Source organism: Somniosus microcephalus, chromosome 3 (assembly GCF_052327205.1).
Source record: "Somniosus microcephalus isolate GS21.2 chromosome 3, FLI_Smic_1.0, whole genome shotgun sequence".
NCBI lineage: Eukaryota > Metazoa > Chordata > Chondrichthyes > Squaliformes > Somniosidae > Somniosus > Somniosus microcephalus.
In genome coordinates this window covers 372,843,940-372,857,127 of record NC_140989.1, presented here as the reverse complement: position 1 = coordinate 372,857,127, position 13,188 = coordinate 372,843,940, and the positions used below count along the sequence as shown (strand labels likewise).

The window sequence follows — 13,188 nt, the reverse complement described above, 5'->3', positions numbered from 1 at the left end:
ATGCTCCTCCTGCTCCTCCTCCTGAGGGGCTGGTCCAACGTCAGGTGGCAGTGCCTGAGTTCTGCGGATAGCCAGGTTGTGTAGCATGCAGCAAACCACCACAAATTGGGAGACCCGGTCCGGCGAATACTGGAGAGCTCCTCCGGAGCGATCAAGGCAGCGGAACCGCTGCTTGAGGACCCCAATAGTTAGCTCGATGATGTTGCGGGTGGTTTGATGGCTCTCGTTGTAGGCCTCTTCAGCAGCGGTCCTGGGCGCGCGGAGCGGGGTCATGAGCCAGGTGCACAAAGGATAGCCTTTGTCCCCGAGTAGCCATCCTCTTGGGGGAGGCTGTGCCTGGAACATGTCATGCACAGTACTCTGCCGCAGGATAAAGGCATCGTGGCTGCTGCCTGGGAAGCTGGCATTGACTGCCATGATGCGCTGCTTGTGGTCACAGACCAGCTGCACATTCAGAGAATGGTAGCCCTTCCTGTTGCGATACTGCTCGCCATGCTCCAGAGGGGCCCGCAAAGCCACATGCGTACAGTCAATGGCGCCCTGCACCAAGGGGAATTCCTCGAGTCTGGAAAATACCAATGCGCGCTGATGCTGGCTCTCCAGGGCCATGGGGAAGGAGATGAATTGGCTTCTCCTTCTGAACAGTGCTTCGGTCACCTGGCGGATGCAGCGATGCGCGCCGTACTGGGAGATGTTTGCTATGTCCCCAGCAGCGTATTGGAAGGAGCCGGTGGCATAGAAGTTCAATGCCACCGTCACCTTCACTTCCACCGACAGAGACGTCCTGCACCTGAGCTTTGGCCGCAGATCTCGGCGAAGCAGGTGGCAGATCTCTGCAATCACCTCCTTTCGGAATCAGAGCCTTTTAACACATCGCGCGGCACTCATGTTTAGGTAGGAGCGCTGCTGGCGGTATAGCCTGACTGGGTAAGGCCTACGTGGCCGACGCCTGTAGCCCCCTCTGCCTCTAGCCAGGGCTGCCCCTCTCACAATGCGTCTGCGAGCCCTACGGACATGGAGCTGCAGCTCCGCGTTGGCACCCCATGCAACCCCCATCAAGTCCTGGCAAACACTCTAATTTCCAAAAGGCCACTTGCAGCGCTCTGGCCTGAGTCCAAAAATACCTGGCTCTTGCTGCTTGAAACCAGTTAGCTATCCTCCTTGTTGTGTCTCCAGAAATGCGTTGCACAAGAGTGTTTTCTGAAAAAAGGCTGGCCTTTATACTGGAGAGTACATCCCCTTTAATTTGCGCCCCTCGGGGCCCGCGCTGGTTGTGTTGCGTTCCTTTTTCCAAACGCTCCGGCCGCCAGCTGCACAATGGGGCGGTCCGACTGAAGTTTGGAATCGGGGCGCACAAAGGGCGTTGCACGAGGATGTGACGTCATTTTCTGCGCGCGCATCCGGGCGGGCGCTAAACTTTGCGCCGGCGCTAACGGGCAACTTAATTTGGGGCGGGGCGCAAACTGCACTGCGCCCAGGCGCTACACGCATAGCGCCTGAAAAACACTTCTCTTAAGGCGCTAACTGCTGGCGCAAGCGACTGAAAATCTAGCCCAGTGTCTCTTGCTCTCCTTTTGCATTTTTCAATTCCGAGGTGTCCCTCATGAATCCTTTTGAGCATGTCTTGACGTAGAGCCTGTGGAATGACTATTCTGTTCTGTTTTAGTAATAGTCCACTTGCGACACTTAACTCTGACCTGATGTGATAGTACTTTGGACAGGAACCTTTTGGCCAACCATGATGAATGTTCTCTATTACTGTTTGTAACACTGTATCTTTTACTGTTTCTTCTGCTATTTGCTTTGATTTTGTGTCTGACACGGGCAGCGCAGCAGTGACCATACTCACATGAACATCCATGTCTTCCTCATTGTGGGGGCTCGGGATAGTGCATCTGCTAACACTATGTGTTTGCCTGGTGTGTAGATCAGTTCAAAGTCATATCTTTGCAGCTTCATCATGAGTCGTTGAATCCTTGGAGACATCTCATTCAGGTTCTTTTTTATGATGGCAACCAGTGGGCTGTGGTCTGCCTCAACTGTGAAGGTGGGAAGTCCATATATGTAGCCATGGAACTTTTCTAGTCCAACTACCAAGCCTGGACATTCCTTTTCAATCTGGGCGTATCAACACTCAGAATCAGTCATAGGCCTGGAGGCATAGGCAACAGGCTTCCAATCTTCACACTCTGCTTGTAGCAAGACCACGTCTAGGCCATCTTTTGATGCATCCATTGACACTTTGATTCTCTTTGTTGGGTCAAAAAAGGTGAGTACAGGTGTGGTTGTCAGCGCTGTTTTGAGGTTCATCCACTCTTGTTCATGTCTTTCTGTCCATGCGAACTCATTTGTTTTATGTAGCAGGTCTCGCAGACAGGCTGTCTTGGCTGACAAGTTAGGAATTAACTTTCCAATGAAGTTTATCATCCCCATGATGCGTAGCACTCCTTTTTTATCAGTGGGTCGGGGCATGTTGAGTATGGCATTTACTTTTTCCATATCTGGCTCTATTCCTTTACCAGATAGATTATCTCCTAGGAAAGTGACTTCCTGGACGCCAAACTGACACTTGGCTTTGTTGAGCTTCAGTCCATTCCGGCGTATGCTCTGTAGCACTTTAGTCAGCCTCTCATTGTGTTCTTTCAGTGTGGAGCCCCAGATGATGATGTCAGAATCAGGGGAATTTATAATGGGAAACAAGGAAATGGCAGACCAACTAAATGCATACTTTGGTTCTGTCTTCACAAAGGAGGACACAAATAACCTCCCAGAGATGCCGGGGAACATAGGGTCGGATGAAAGCGAGGAACTGAAAGAAATCAGTACTTGTAGGAAAATGGTGTTAGGAAAATTGATGGGACTGAAGGCCAATAAATCCCCAGGGCCTGATGGTCTACATCCCAGGGTACTTAAGGAAGTGGCCCTAGAGATAGTAGATGCATTACTGATCATCTTCCAGAACTCGATAGATTCTGGAACGATACCCATGGATTGGAGGGTAGCTAATGTTACCCCACTATCCAAAAAAGGTGGTAGAGAAAAAGTGGGGAATTATAGACCGGTAAGCCTGACATCAGTAGTGGGGAAAATGCTAGAGTCCATTATAAAAGATGTAATAGCAGAGCACTTGGAAAACAGTGACAGGATCGGACAAAGTCAACATGGATTTACGAAAGGTAAATCATGCTTGACTAATCTACTGGAATTTTTTGAGGATGTAACTGGTAAAATAGATAAGGGAGAACCAGTGGATGTGGTGTATTTGGACTTTCAGAAGGCTTTCGATAAGGTCCCACACAAGAGATTAGCGTGCAAAATTAAGGCACATGGGATTGGGGGCAAGGTATTGACTTGGATAGAGAACTGGTTGGCGGACAGAAAGCAAAGAGTTGGAATAAACGGGTCATTTTCCGAGTGGCAGGCAGTGACTAGTGGGGTACCGCAAGGATCGGTCCTAGGACCCCAGCTGTTCACAATATATATTAATGATCTGGACAAGGGAATTGGATGTAATATCTCCAAATTTGCAGACGACACAAAGCTGGGTGGGAGGGTAAGCTGCGAGGAGGATGTCGGGAAACTCCAGTACGATTTGGACAGGTTGGGTGATTGGGCAGAAACATGGCAAATGCACTATAATGTGGATAAATGTGAGGTTATCCACTTTGGTGGCAAAAACAGGAAGGCAGATTATTATTTGAATGGCAATAGATTGGGAGAAGGGGAAGTGCAAAGAGACCTGGGGGTCCTTGTGCACCAGTCGCTGAAGGTAAGCATGCAGGTGCAGCAGGCGGTTAAGGCGGCAAATGGTATGTTGGCCTTCGTAGCAAGAGGGTTCGAGTACAGGAACAAGGATGTCTTGCTACAGTTGTATAGGGCCTTGGTGAGACCGCACCTTGAGTATTGTGTGCAGTTTTGGTCACCTTACCTGAGGAAGGACGTTCTTGCCATGGAGGGAGTGCAGCGAAGATTCACCAGGCTGATACCTGGGATGGCAGGAATGACGTATGAGGAGAGATTGTGTCGATTGGGCTTATACTCACTGGAGTTTAGAAGATTGAGAGGGGATCTCATCGAAACCTATAAAATTCTGTCAGGTCTGGACAGACTAGATGCAGGAAGGATGTTTCTGATGGCCGGGGAGTCCAGAACCAGGGGTCATAGTCTAAGGATAAGTGGTAAGCCATTTAGGACTGAAATGAGGAGGAATTTCTTCACCCAGAGAGTGGTGAACCTGTGTAATTCTCTGCCACAGAGGGCGGTGGAGGCCAGTTCATTAAATATATTCAAGAAAGAGTTGGATATATTTCTTGAGGCTAAAGGGATCAAGGGATATGGGGAAAAGGCAGGGACAGGGTACTGAATTGGATGATCAGCCATAATCACATTGAATGGCGGAGCAGGCTCGAAGGGCCGAATGGCCTACTCCTGCTCCTATCTTCTATGTTTCTATGTTAACATAGACCCGAACTCCTTCCAGACCTTCAATTATGTGTTCCATCGCTCTATGAAAGATTTCAAATGCAGATATTATCCCGAAAGGCATTCTGAGGAAACAATACCTGCCAAATGGTGTGTTGAAGGTACAGTATTTGGTGCTTTCTTCATTCAGTTTTAGTTGCCAAAATCCTTGTGAGGCATCGAGCTTTGTGAAGTATCTGGCACCTGACATTTCACTGGTGATTTCTTCTCGCTTGGGAATCTGGTAGTGTTCACGTTTTATGTTTGCATTTAAGTCCTTTGAATCCATGCATATTCTTAGATCATTGTTCTTTTTCTTTACACATACCATGGAGTTAACCCAGTCTGTTGGCTCTTCGACTTTCCTGATGACTCCTAGTGTGGTCATTCTGTCCAGTTCATTCTTGAGCCGGTCACGCAGGGGTGCTGGAACTCTCCGTGGAGCATGTACCACTGGCTGAGCATCCTCCTTTAGCTGGATCTTGTAAGTGAATGGTAGAACTCCAAATCCTTTGAACACATCCTGGAAATTACTCACTTCAGAATCCGAGTCATCTGGTCTGCTTATGGCACAGTTTATACGGTAGACTCTCTTGACCAGTTCTAAGTCCTCACAAGCTTTGTCACCTAGTAGTGAATCAAGTCCTTCGGCAACAACAGAAAACATGAGATGATGCGCTTTGTCTTTGACTGTCACTTTAAGTCTGCATACACCTAAGCTATCTATTTTCTGTCCATTATAGTTCTTCAGTAGTACTGACTTTTTCTGTATTTTGGGCTTTTCTTTCATATGTTTTTAACGTCACTCATACTGATTAAGTTTGCTTTTGCCCCAGTGTCTAGTTTCAATGTGACTAATGCTCCATTTACCTGCAGTGACATTATCCATTTGTCCTCTTTTACTGCATTAACTTTATGTTCAGCATTGTCCATTCCTGAGGGCTGCACATTTCCTGTATCCTTTTTGATATTGCCACATGACACCATTCCTACAGAAAATGTCTCACTTAAATCAGTGTCCTCAATCACGTTGACTTGTTGCCCTTTCTTTGTTTTTACTTTTGAAAAGCATTGTTTGGCAAAGTGATTCTTTCCATTACATTTTGTGCACATTTTTCCAAATGCTGGGCATTGTTTTAACTGGTGTTTGTAACCACAGCGTTTACAATTAAAAATTCCATCCTCCGATTGCTTTTCATTTCTGTTCTGCCCATGTTTCTTCCCCTTGTAGGACACAGCACCGACAGCAGCACAGTCACTCATTACAGTCGCCTCATTATTAATTTCACTGAAAGTCTTCGTGTGCTGTTGAGCTAGCTCACTGGCATGGCATATTTTCACAGCATTCTCCAATGTTAGTTCGGTTTCTCTCAACAAACGTTCCCTGACCTTTTTATCATGAATACCAAACACAATCTGGGCACGAATCATGGATGATTTCAGTTCAGAGAAATTACATGTCTGTGCTTTCAGTTTCAGATCGGTCACAAAGCTATCAAAAATCTCATTTTGCTGCTGTGTCCGTGAACAGAACACGTATCTCTCATAGGTCTCATTCTTTTTGGGTGAACAATGTGTATCAAATTTCTTTAGCACATCGTCCAGTTTTTCTCTACCCTCCTCTTGATCAACTACAAATGTATTAAATACCTCTATCGCCTGCGGGCCTGCAACCGTGAGCAGTAACGCTATTTTCCTTGCGTCTGGCTTCGTACCGAACCCGATGGCAGCAATGTAGAGTTCGAATTGTTGTATGAAAGTCCGTCAATTGCAGTCGACATTCCCCGTGAGTTTCAAGCCCTCCGGTGGCTTCAAATTCTCCATGTCACATTTCACAATATTCAGCAGATTTTACCAATCCTGGTACCATGTTATGTTCATAAATAACTAGACATTTTCATTATGAACAGCTAGCTTGAGCTAGTCACTTTATTCAGCCATGTGGACTTGTACAGCATCCATCTTGACTACCGCCTTGTGGGTAGCCCACTCTTATATACATACAGCTCCACCTAGTGTACCATCCTAGGATGACATGTTACTGATCATTACATGTGGGACTCCCAGTGATGGGCCAATCACAACATTTACTTTGTGTGATTTTCCTGTGCACAGATTTCTCTGGAACTGCAATTTGCTGCATCAAAGAATCGGAGTTTGCGGCTCGGGAAAGTGTCCTGAGATCTGGCAAAGGACTTGTCGCTTTACACTGGACAACAATAAAAGCTCCTGCAGCAAGTGTCCTGTGCTCCGGATCTGGCACCGCATTGGGTGTGGGAGGGTTCAGGGGGAGGGGATCAGGGAGGGGATCAGGAAGGGGTTCGGGGGGGTGGGAGGCGGTGGGTGGAAGGGCGGGGTTTGGGGATGGGGAGAGGGGGTGGGGCAGGGGGAAGTGGTTTGGGGGGAGGGGTTCGGGGGCAGGGCGGGGTTCTGTCGTAGGGGGAGGGATTCGGGGGCGGGGGGAAGGCGTTTTCAGCGGGCAGCAGGTTTCCGGGGCGGGGGTGCAAGGAGTTGGGGCTGCAGGTTTGCTAATTGAAGGGACGCGGCGATTGCGGAGAAAGGGCCATCACTGGCTCAGGCAGCACTCCACTCTGGGAGATCGAGTCACCGAACCCCACGACCCTGGGCAGGTGGGGTCAGGGCCGCTGGTCTGCGGTCACCTCCGGTCAGACACTCTGGGCCCAGATTGCTCTACAAAGCAGAAGTAAATCCAGTTTATTGAACAAACATTCACATCAAACTCCTGCAGTTTAATGTAAGATTTTTATTTAAACTTTATAAACAGCAAATGTACATCCCAAGAATCTCTGGGTCCAATTGTAAACAAGAAATACCTTTGACCTCACATTGAGTCTCGCTGACCCTGTGACCCCAGCCACTGAATGGGTTAAAGGTCAACTTTATTTGGTTCCGTTCTTTCTATCCACATTATTGTAAGTTTGGCTCCTTGATGATAGACTGGGTCACCGAAAGGACTCGCATTTCTCCAGCACTTTTCATCCGCCCCGGACGTCCCAAAGCACTTTAGGGCCAATGAAGTACTTTTGAACTGTAGACACTGTTGTAATGTAGGAAACGCGGCAGCAAATTTCCAGAGCAAGCTCTCACGAACAGTAATGAGATAATGACCAGATCATCTTCCACATGGTGCCATGGGATCTCTTACATCCACCTGAGGAAGCAGTCCAGTTCGCGGTTTAACATCGCATCCGAAAGATGGCCCCTCCGACAGTGCAGCGCTCCCTCAGTACTGCCCCTCTCACAGTGCGGCGCTCCCTCAGTTCTGACCCTCCGACAGTGCAGCACTCCCTCAGTACTGCCCCTCCGACAGTGCAGCTCTCCCTCAGTACTGCCCCTCTCACAGTGCAGCGCTCCCTCAGTACTGCCCCTCCGACAGTGCAGCGCTCCCTCAGTACTGCCCCTCCGACAGTGCAGCGCTCCCTCAGTACTGCCCCTCCGACAGTGCAGCGCTCCGTCAGTACTGCCCCTCTCACAGTGCAGCGCTCCCTCAGTACTGCCCCTCTCACAGTGCAGCGCTCCCTCAGTACTGCCCCTCTCACAGTGCGGCGCACCCTCAGTACGGCCCCTCTCACAGTGCGGCGCTCCCTCAGTGCTGCCCCTCCGACAGTGCGGTGCTCACTCAGTGCTGCCCCTCCGACAGTGCGGTGCTCCCTCAGTGCTGCCCCTCCGACAGTGCGGTGCTCCCTCAGTGCTGCCCCTCTGACAGTGCGGTGCTCCCTCAGTGCTGCCCCTCCGACAGTGCAGCGCTCCCTCAGTACTGCCCCTCTCACAGTGCAGCGCTTCCTCAGTACTGCCCCTCTCAGTGCGGCGCACCCTCAGTACGGCCCCTCTGACAGTGCGGCGCTCCCTCAGTACTGCCCCTCCGACAGTGCGGCGCTCCCTCAGTACTGCCCCTCCGACAGTGCGGCGCTCCCTCAGTACTGCCCCTCTCACAGTGCGGCGCTCCCTCAGTGCTGCCCCTCCGACAGTGCGGCGCTCCCTCAGTGCTGCCCCTCCGACAGTGCGGCGCTCCCTCAGTGCTGCCCCTCCGACAGTGCGGTGCTCCCTCAGTGCTGCCCCTCCGACAGTGTGGCGCTCCCTCAGTGCTGCCCCTCCGACAGTGCGGCGCTCCCTCAGTGCTGCCCCTCCGACAGTGCGGCGCTCCCTCAGTGCTGCCCCTCCGACAGTGCGGCGCTTCCTCAGTGCTGCCCCTCCGACAGTGCGGCGCTCCCTCAGTGCTGCCCCTCCGACATTGCGGCGCTCCCTCAGTGCTGCCCCTCCGACAGTGCGGCGCTCCCTCAGTGCTGCCCCTCCGACGTGCGGCGCTTCCTCAGTACTGCCCCTCCGACCGTGCGGCGCTCCCTCGGTGCTGCCCCTCCGACAGTGCGGCGCTCCCTCAGTGCTGCCCCTCCGACCGTGCGGCGCTCCCTCAGTGCTGCCCCTCCGACAGTGCGGTGCTCCCTCAGTGCTGCCCCTCCGACAATGCGGTGCTCCCTCAGTACTGCCCCTCCGACAGTGCGGTGCTCCCTCAGTACTGCCCCTCCGACAGTGCGGTGCTCCCTCAGTACTGCCCCTCCGACAGTGCGGTGCTCCCTCAGTACTGCCCCTCCGACAGTGCGGTGCTCCCTCGGTACTGCACTGGGAGTGTCAGCCTGGAATATGTGCCTAATTCTCTGGAGTGGGACGTAAACCCACCTTGAATCTTGGACTCCGAGGCGAGAGTGCTACAAAGTGAGCCACGGCTGACCCTTGACGCTTGTGATTGAATCCCTTCTCTAACACATCAAATATCTATTCCAAGCGGCAGATTCAACATTGTAACCCATTGCCAGACAGGTCTAACAGTTTGAATCGCATTCAAGGGCTGTTTTCTGTAATCAGCGAGACAATGAGGTAACCTTGGCAGAAATAAAATAACAATATACACACAGCAGTTAGAAATCAAAGGCAGGAATGAAATCTGGATTTTACACTCCATCTCTGAACTATCCATTCACAGATCGACAGAACTCGCAGAGTTAAAGCGGCGTGGAGGGCCTGCCTCAATGAGCCAGACGCCTGAGTTGGTTGGGTGCCAGTGAAGAAGGTGAAGCCGGTCCTTGTCTTGGGTTCCACTGGGATTGTCCACAAACCTGTCACCCTACCCCCACCCCCCACCCCGGCAGAATGTCAGCTTGTGTCCACAAACCCCGCAGCTCAAGAAATCGCAGTTCACCTCGCGTGAGGACCATCAGGAACCCGGCAGAATGCTCCTCACATTCTCCGATAACGTTGCCACGTTCTCTTTCCAGTGATATTGGTTCAACGGTGCCTGAAATTCACGTCAAGTAAACAGTCAGTCTGTAAAACAGTCCTCCTCTTCTTCCACGTATGTGGAGGGAAACCAACCAATCTGAAGAGAATCAACAGAGACAGTTAGATTATTAATAAGTTGGCAAATTTCACAGCCTGATTGGAGAGGGGACAACTCGGAGATCCGATCCCATTTTCAGCATCGAAGGTTCCAATCGAGTGCGTCTCATTCTACTGAGGGTGATAGTTCATGGTTAGAATCTCACAGCACAGGAGGAGGCCATTCGGCCCATCGTGCCTGCTCTTTGAACGAGCTCTCCAATTAGTCCCACTCCCCCCTGCTCTTTCCCCACAGCCCTGCAAACCTCTTCCCTTCAAGTATTTATCCGATTCCCTTTTGAAAGTGATTGTTGAATCTGCTTCCACCGCTTGGGAGCAGCAGCGAGAGCGGCCCGACCCGTGAGGGAACAGGCGAAGGAGGAGCGAGGAAATAAAGCCTGAGGCTCGAGGCCCAGACCGAGCTATTGGGAGCAGCAGCGAGAGCGGACCGACCTGTGAGGGAGCAGGCGAAGGAGGAGCGAGGAAATAAAGCCCGAGGCTCGAGGCCCAGACCGAGCTATTGGGAGCAGCAGCGAAAGCAGACTGACCTGTGAGGGAACAGGCGAAGGAGGAGCGAGGAAATAAAGCCCGAGGCTCGAGGCCCAGACCGAGCTATTGGGAGCAGCAGCGAGAGCGGACCGACCTGTGAGGGAACAGGTGAAGGAGGAGTGAGGAAATAAAGCCCGAGTCTCGAGGCCCAGACTGAGCTATTGGGAGCAGCAGCGAAACCGGACCTCAACAGACTACATTTGAAAGTGACGTCAGAGATTAAAAGTGACGTCGGCACAAGGGAAGGAGCTGATTGGTAAGTAGGACCGGGTGAGTATTTCTATAGTCCAGTCGTTGAAGTAAAAGTAAGGTCTCTAGTTTAGAGTAAGTAGTGTTTAAAGTGAAGTAAGGTCCCTAGTGTATATAATATTCTTTAATTTAAAAGGAAGTAAAGGGAGTAAATTAAGGGTAGGACATGGCAGGGCAGGTCGGCAATGTGCAGTGCTCCTCCTCTGCTATGTGGGTAGTCAGGGATACTTTCAGTGTCCAGGGCGAACACATGTGCAGGAAGTGTCTCCAGCTGCAGTTACTCGAAATCCGTGTTTTGGAGCTGGAGCTGCGGCTGGAGTCACTGTGGAGCATCCGCGAGGCTGAGATCTTCGTGGATAGCACACTTAACGAGTTGGTCACACTGCAGGTAAAGAGTGCACAGGCAGACAGGGAATGGGTGACCACCAGACAGAGTAAAAGAACTCGGAAAGTAGTGCAGGAGTCCCTTGGGTCCATCTCCCTCTCCAACAGATTTTCCGTTTTGGATACTGCTGGGGGAGATGGTTTCTCAGGGGAATGCAGCAAGAGCCAAGTCCGTGGCACTACGAGTGGCTCAGCTGCACAGGAGGGGAGGAAAAAGAGTGGGAGAGCAATAGTGATAGGGGATTCTATCGTAAGGGGAACAGATAGACGTTTCTGTGGCCGCAGATGTGACGCCAGGATGGTATGTTGCCTCCCTGGAGCCAGGGTCAAGGATGTCACTAAGCAGCTGCAGGACATTCTGAAGGGGGAGGGTGAACAGCCAGAGGTCGTGGTTCATATCGGTACCAACGACATAGGTAGAAAGAGGGACGAGGTCCTGCAAGCAGAATATAGGGAGCTAGGAAATCAATTAAAAAGCAGGACCTCAAAGGTAGTAATCTGAGGATTACTCCCAGTGCCACGTGCTTGTGAGAGCAGAAATAGGAGAATAGACCAGATGAATGCATGGCTGGAGAGATGGCGTAGGAGGGAGGGATTTAAATTCCTGAGGCATTCGGACCGATTCTGGGGAAGGTGGGACCTGTACAAGCTGAACGGGTTACACCTCGGCAGAAACGGGACCAACATCCTCGTGGGGGTGGGTGGGGGGGGTTGCTAGTGCTGTTGGGAAGGATTTAAACTAGTTTGTCAGGGGGCTGGGAACCTAAGTGTGGGCCCAGAACGGACAGAAACAAATCTGGAAGTGCAAGTTAGAAAAGTAGTCAGCAAAACTAGTAGGGAGCAGAAACAAAGGCCAACAGTAAAGAGGGTCAAAGTGCAGAAAAATATTAAACAAGCAAAGTTGAAGGCACTTTATCTAAATGCACGTAACATTTGTAACAAGGTGGATGACTTAATGGCACTAATAGAAGTAAATGGGTATGATGTCATTGTCATTACAGAGACATGGTTGCAGGGTAACCAAAGCTGGGAACTGAATGTTCCGGGGTACTCAACATTTAGGAAGGACAGACAAAATGGAAAAGGAGGTGACGTAGCGCTGTTAATAAGGAATGAGATCGGTACGGTAGAGATAAAAGATCTTGGCTCGGCAGATCATGATGTAGAACTGGAATCAGTTTGCGTGGAGCTAAGAAACAGCAAAGGGAGGAAAACATTGGTGGGAGTTGTGTATAGGCCACCAAACAGTAATGGTAATGTAGGGCACAGGATCAATCAAGAGATTGGAAGTGCATGTAACAAGGGCAATACGGTAATCATGGGGGACTTTAATCTACATATTGACTGGGCAAATCAAATCCCCACTAATGGTGTGGAGGACGAATTCTTGAAATGCATGCGAGATGGTTTCCTGGATCAGTATGTGGAGGAACCAACCAGGGAACAGGCTATTCTGGATCTGGTACTGTGTAATGAGAAAGGGCTAATCAATAATCTTGTGGTAATGAGGCCTTTAGGGACAAGTGCCCATAATATGATTGAATTTTATATTAAGTTTGAGAGTGATGTAGTCCATTCTGAAACTAAGATCTTCAATATAAACAGAGGAAACTACAAAGGTATGAGGGACAAGTTGGCCATGGTAGATTGGGAGACTACACTAAAAGGTATGAAGGTGGACATACAATGGGTAACATTCAAGGAAATAATGCTTAATTTGCAGCAAACATATATTCTTCTAGGACATAAAAACCCAAAAGGAAATGTGATCCAACCATGGCTAACAAAAGAAATTAAAGCTAGTATTAAGTCAAAGGAGGAAGCTTATAAAGTTGCCAGAAAAAGTGGTCAACCTGAGGATTGGGATCTTGTTAGAAATCAGCAAAGGGGGACCAAGAAATTGATTTTAAAAAAGGGAAAATGGAATATGAGCACAAGCTAGCGAAAAATATAAAAACGGATTGTAAAAGCTTCTATAGGTATGTGAAAAGGAAAAGACTGGCGAAGGTAAATGTAGGTCCTTTACAGTCAGAGACAGGAGAATTTATAATGGGGAATGAGGAAATGGCAGAGAAATTAAATAAATACTTTGTTTCTGTCTTCACGGAGGAAGACACAAAAAACCTCCCAGGGATACGAGAAAACCAAGGGTGT

General features: G+C 50.0%; 2 protein-coding genes across 4 annotated transcripts in view; one reads left to right on the top strand and one right to left on the bottom strand.

Moving 5' to 3' along the window:
• Positions 1 to 7,210: 7,210 nt before the first annotated feature.
• LOC147122438 (guanine nucleotide exchange factor VAV3-like) overlaps positions 7,211 to 13,188 on the bottom strand; it is a 307,623-nt gene continuing 301,645 nt past the window's right edge. For all 3 annotated transcript variants that reach the window (XM_085983597.1, XM_085983596.1, XM_085983598.1), the window contains one exon: positions 7,211 to 9,853. In XM_085983597.1, coding sequence (XP_085839723.1) covers positions 9,797 to 9,853 — 57 coding nt within the window. In that variant the 3' untranslated portion in view covers positions 7,211 to 9,796. The remainder of the gene's footprint in view (positions 9,854 to 13,188) is intronic.
• On the top strand, positions 10,817 to 11,536 carry LOC147122439 (uncharacterized). The gene has a single exon (XM_085977046.1). It carries the CDS (start codon positions 10,817 to 10,819, stop codon positions 11,534 to 11,536), a length of 720 nt encoding a protein of 239 aa, XP_085833172.1.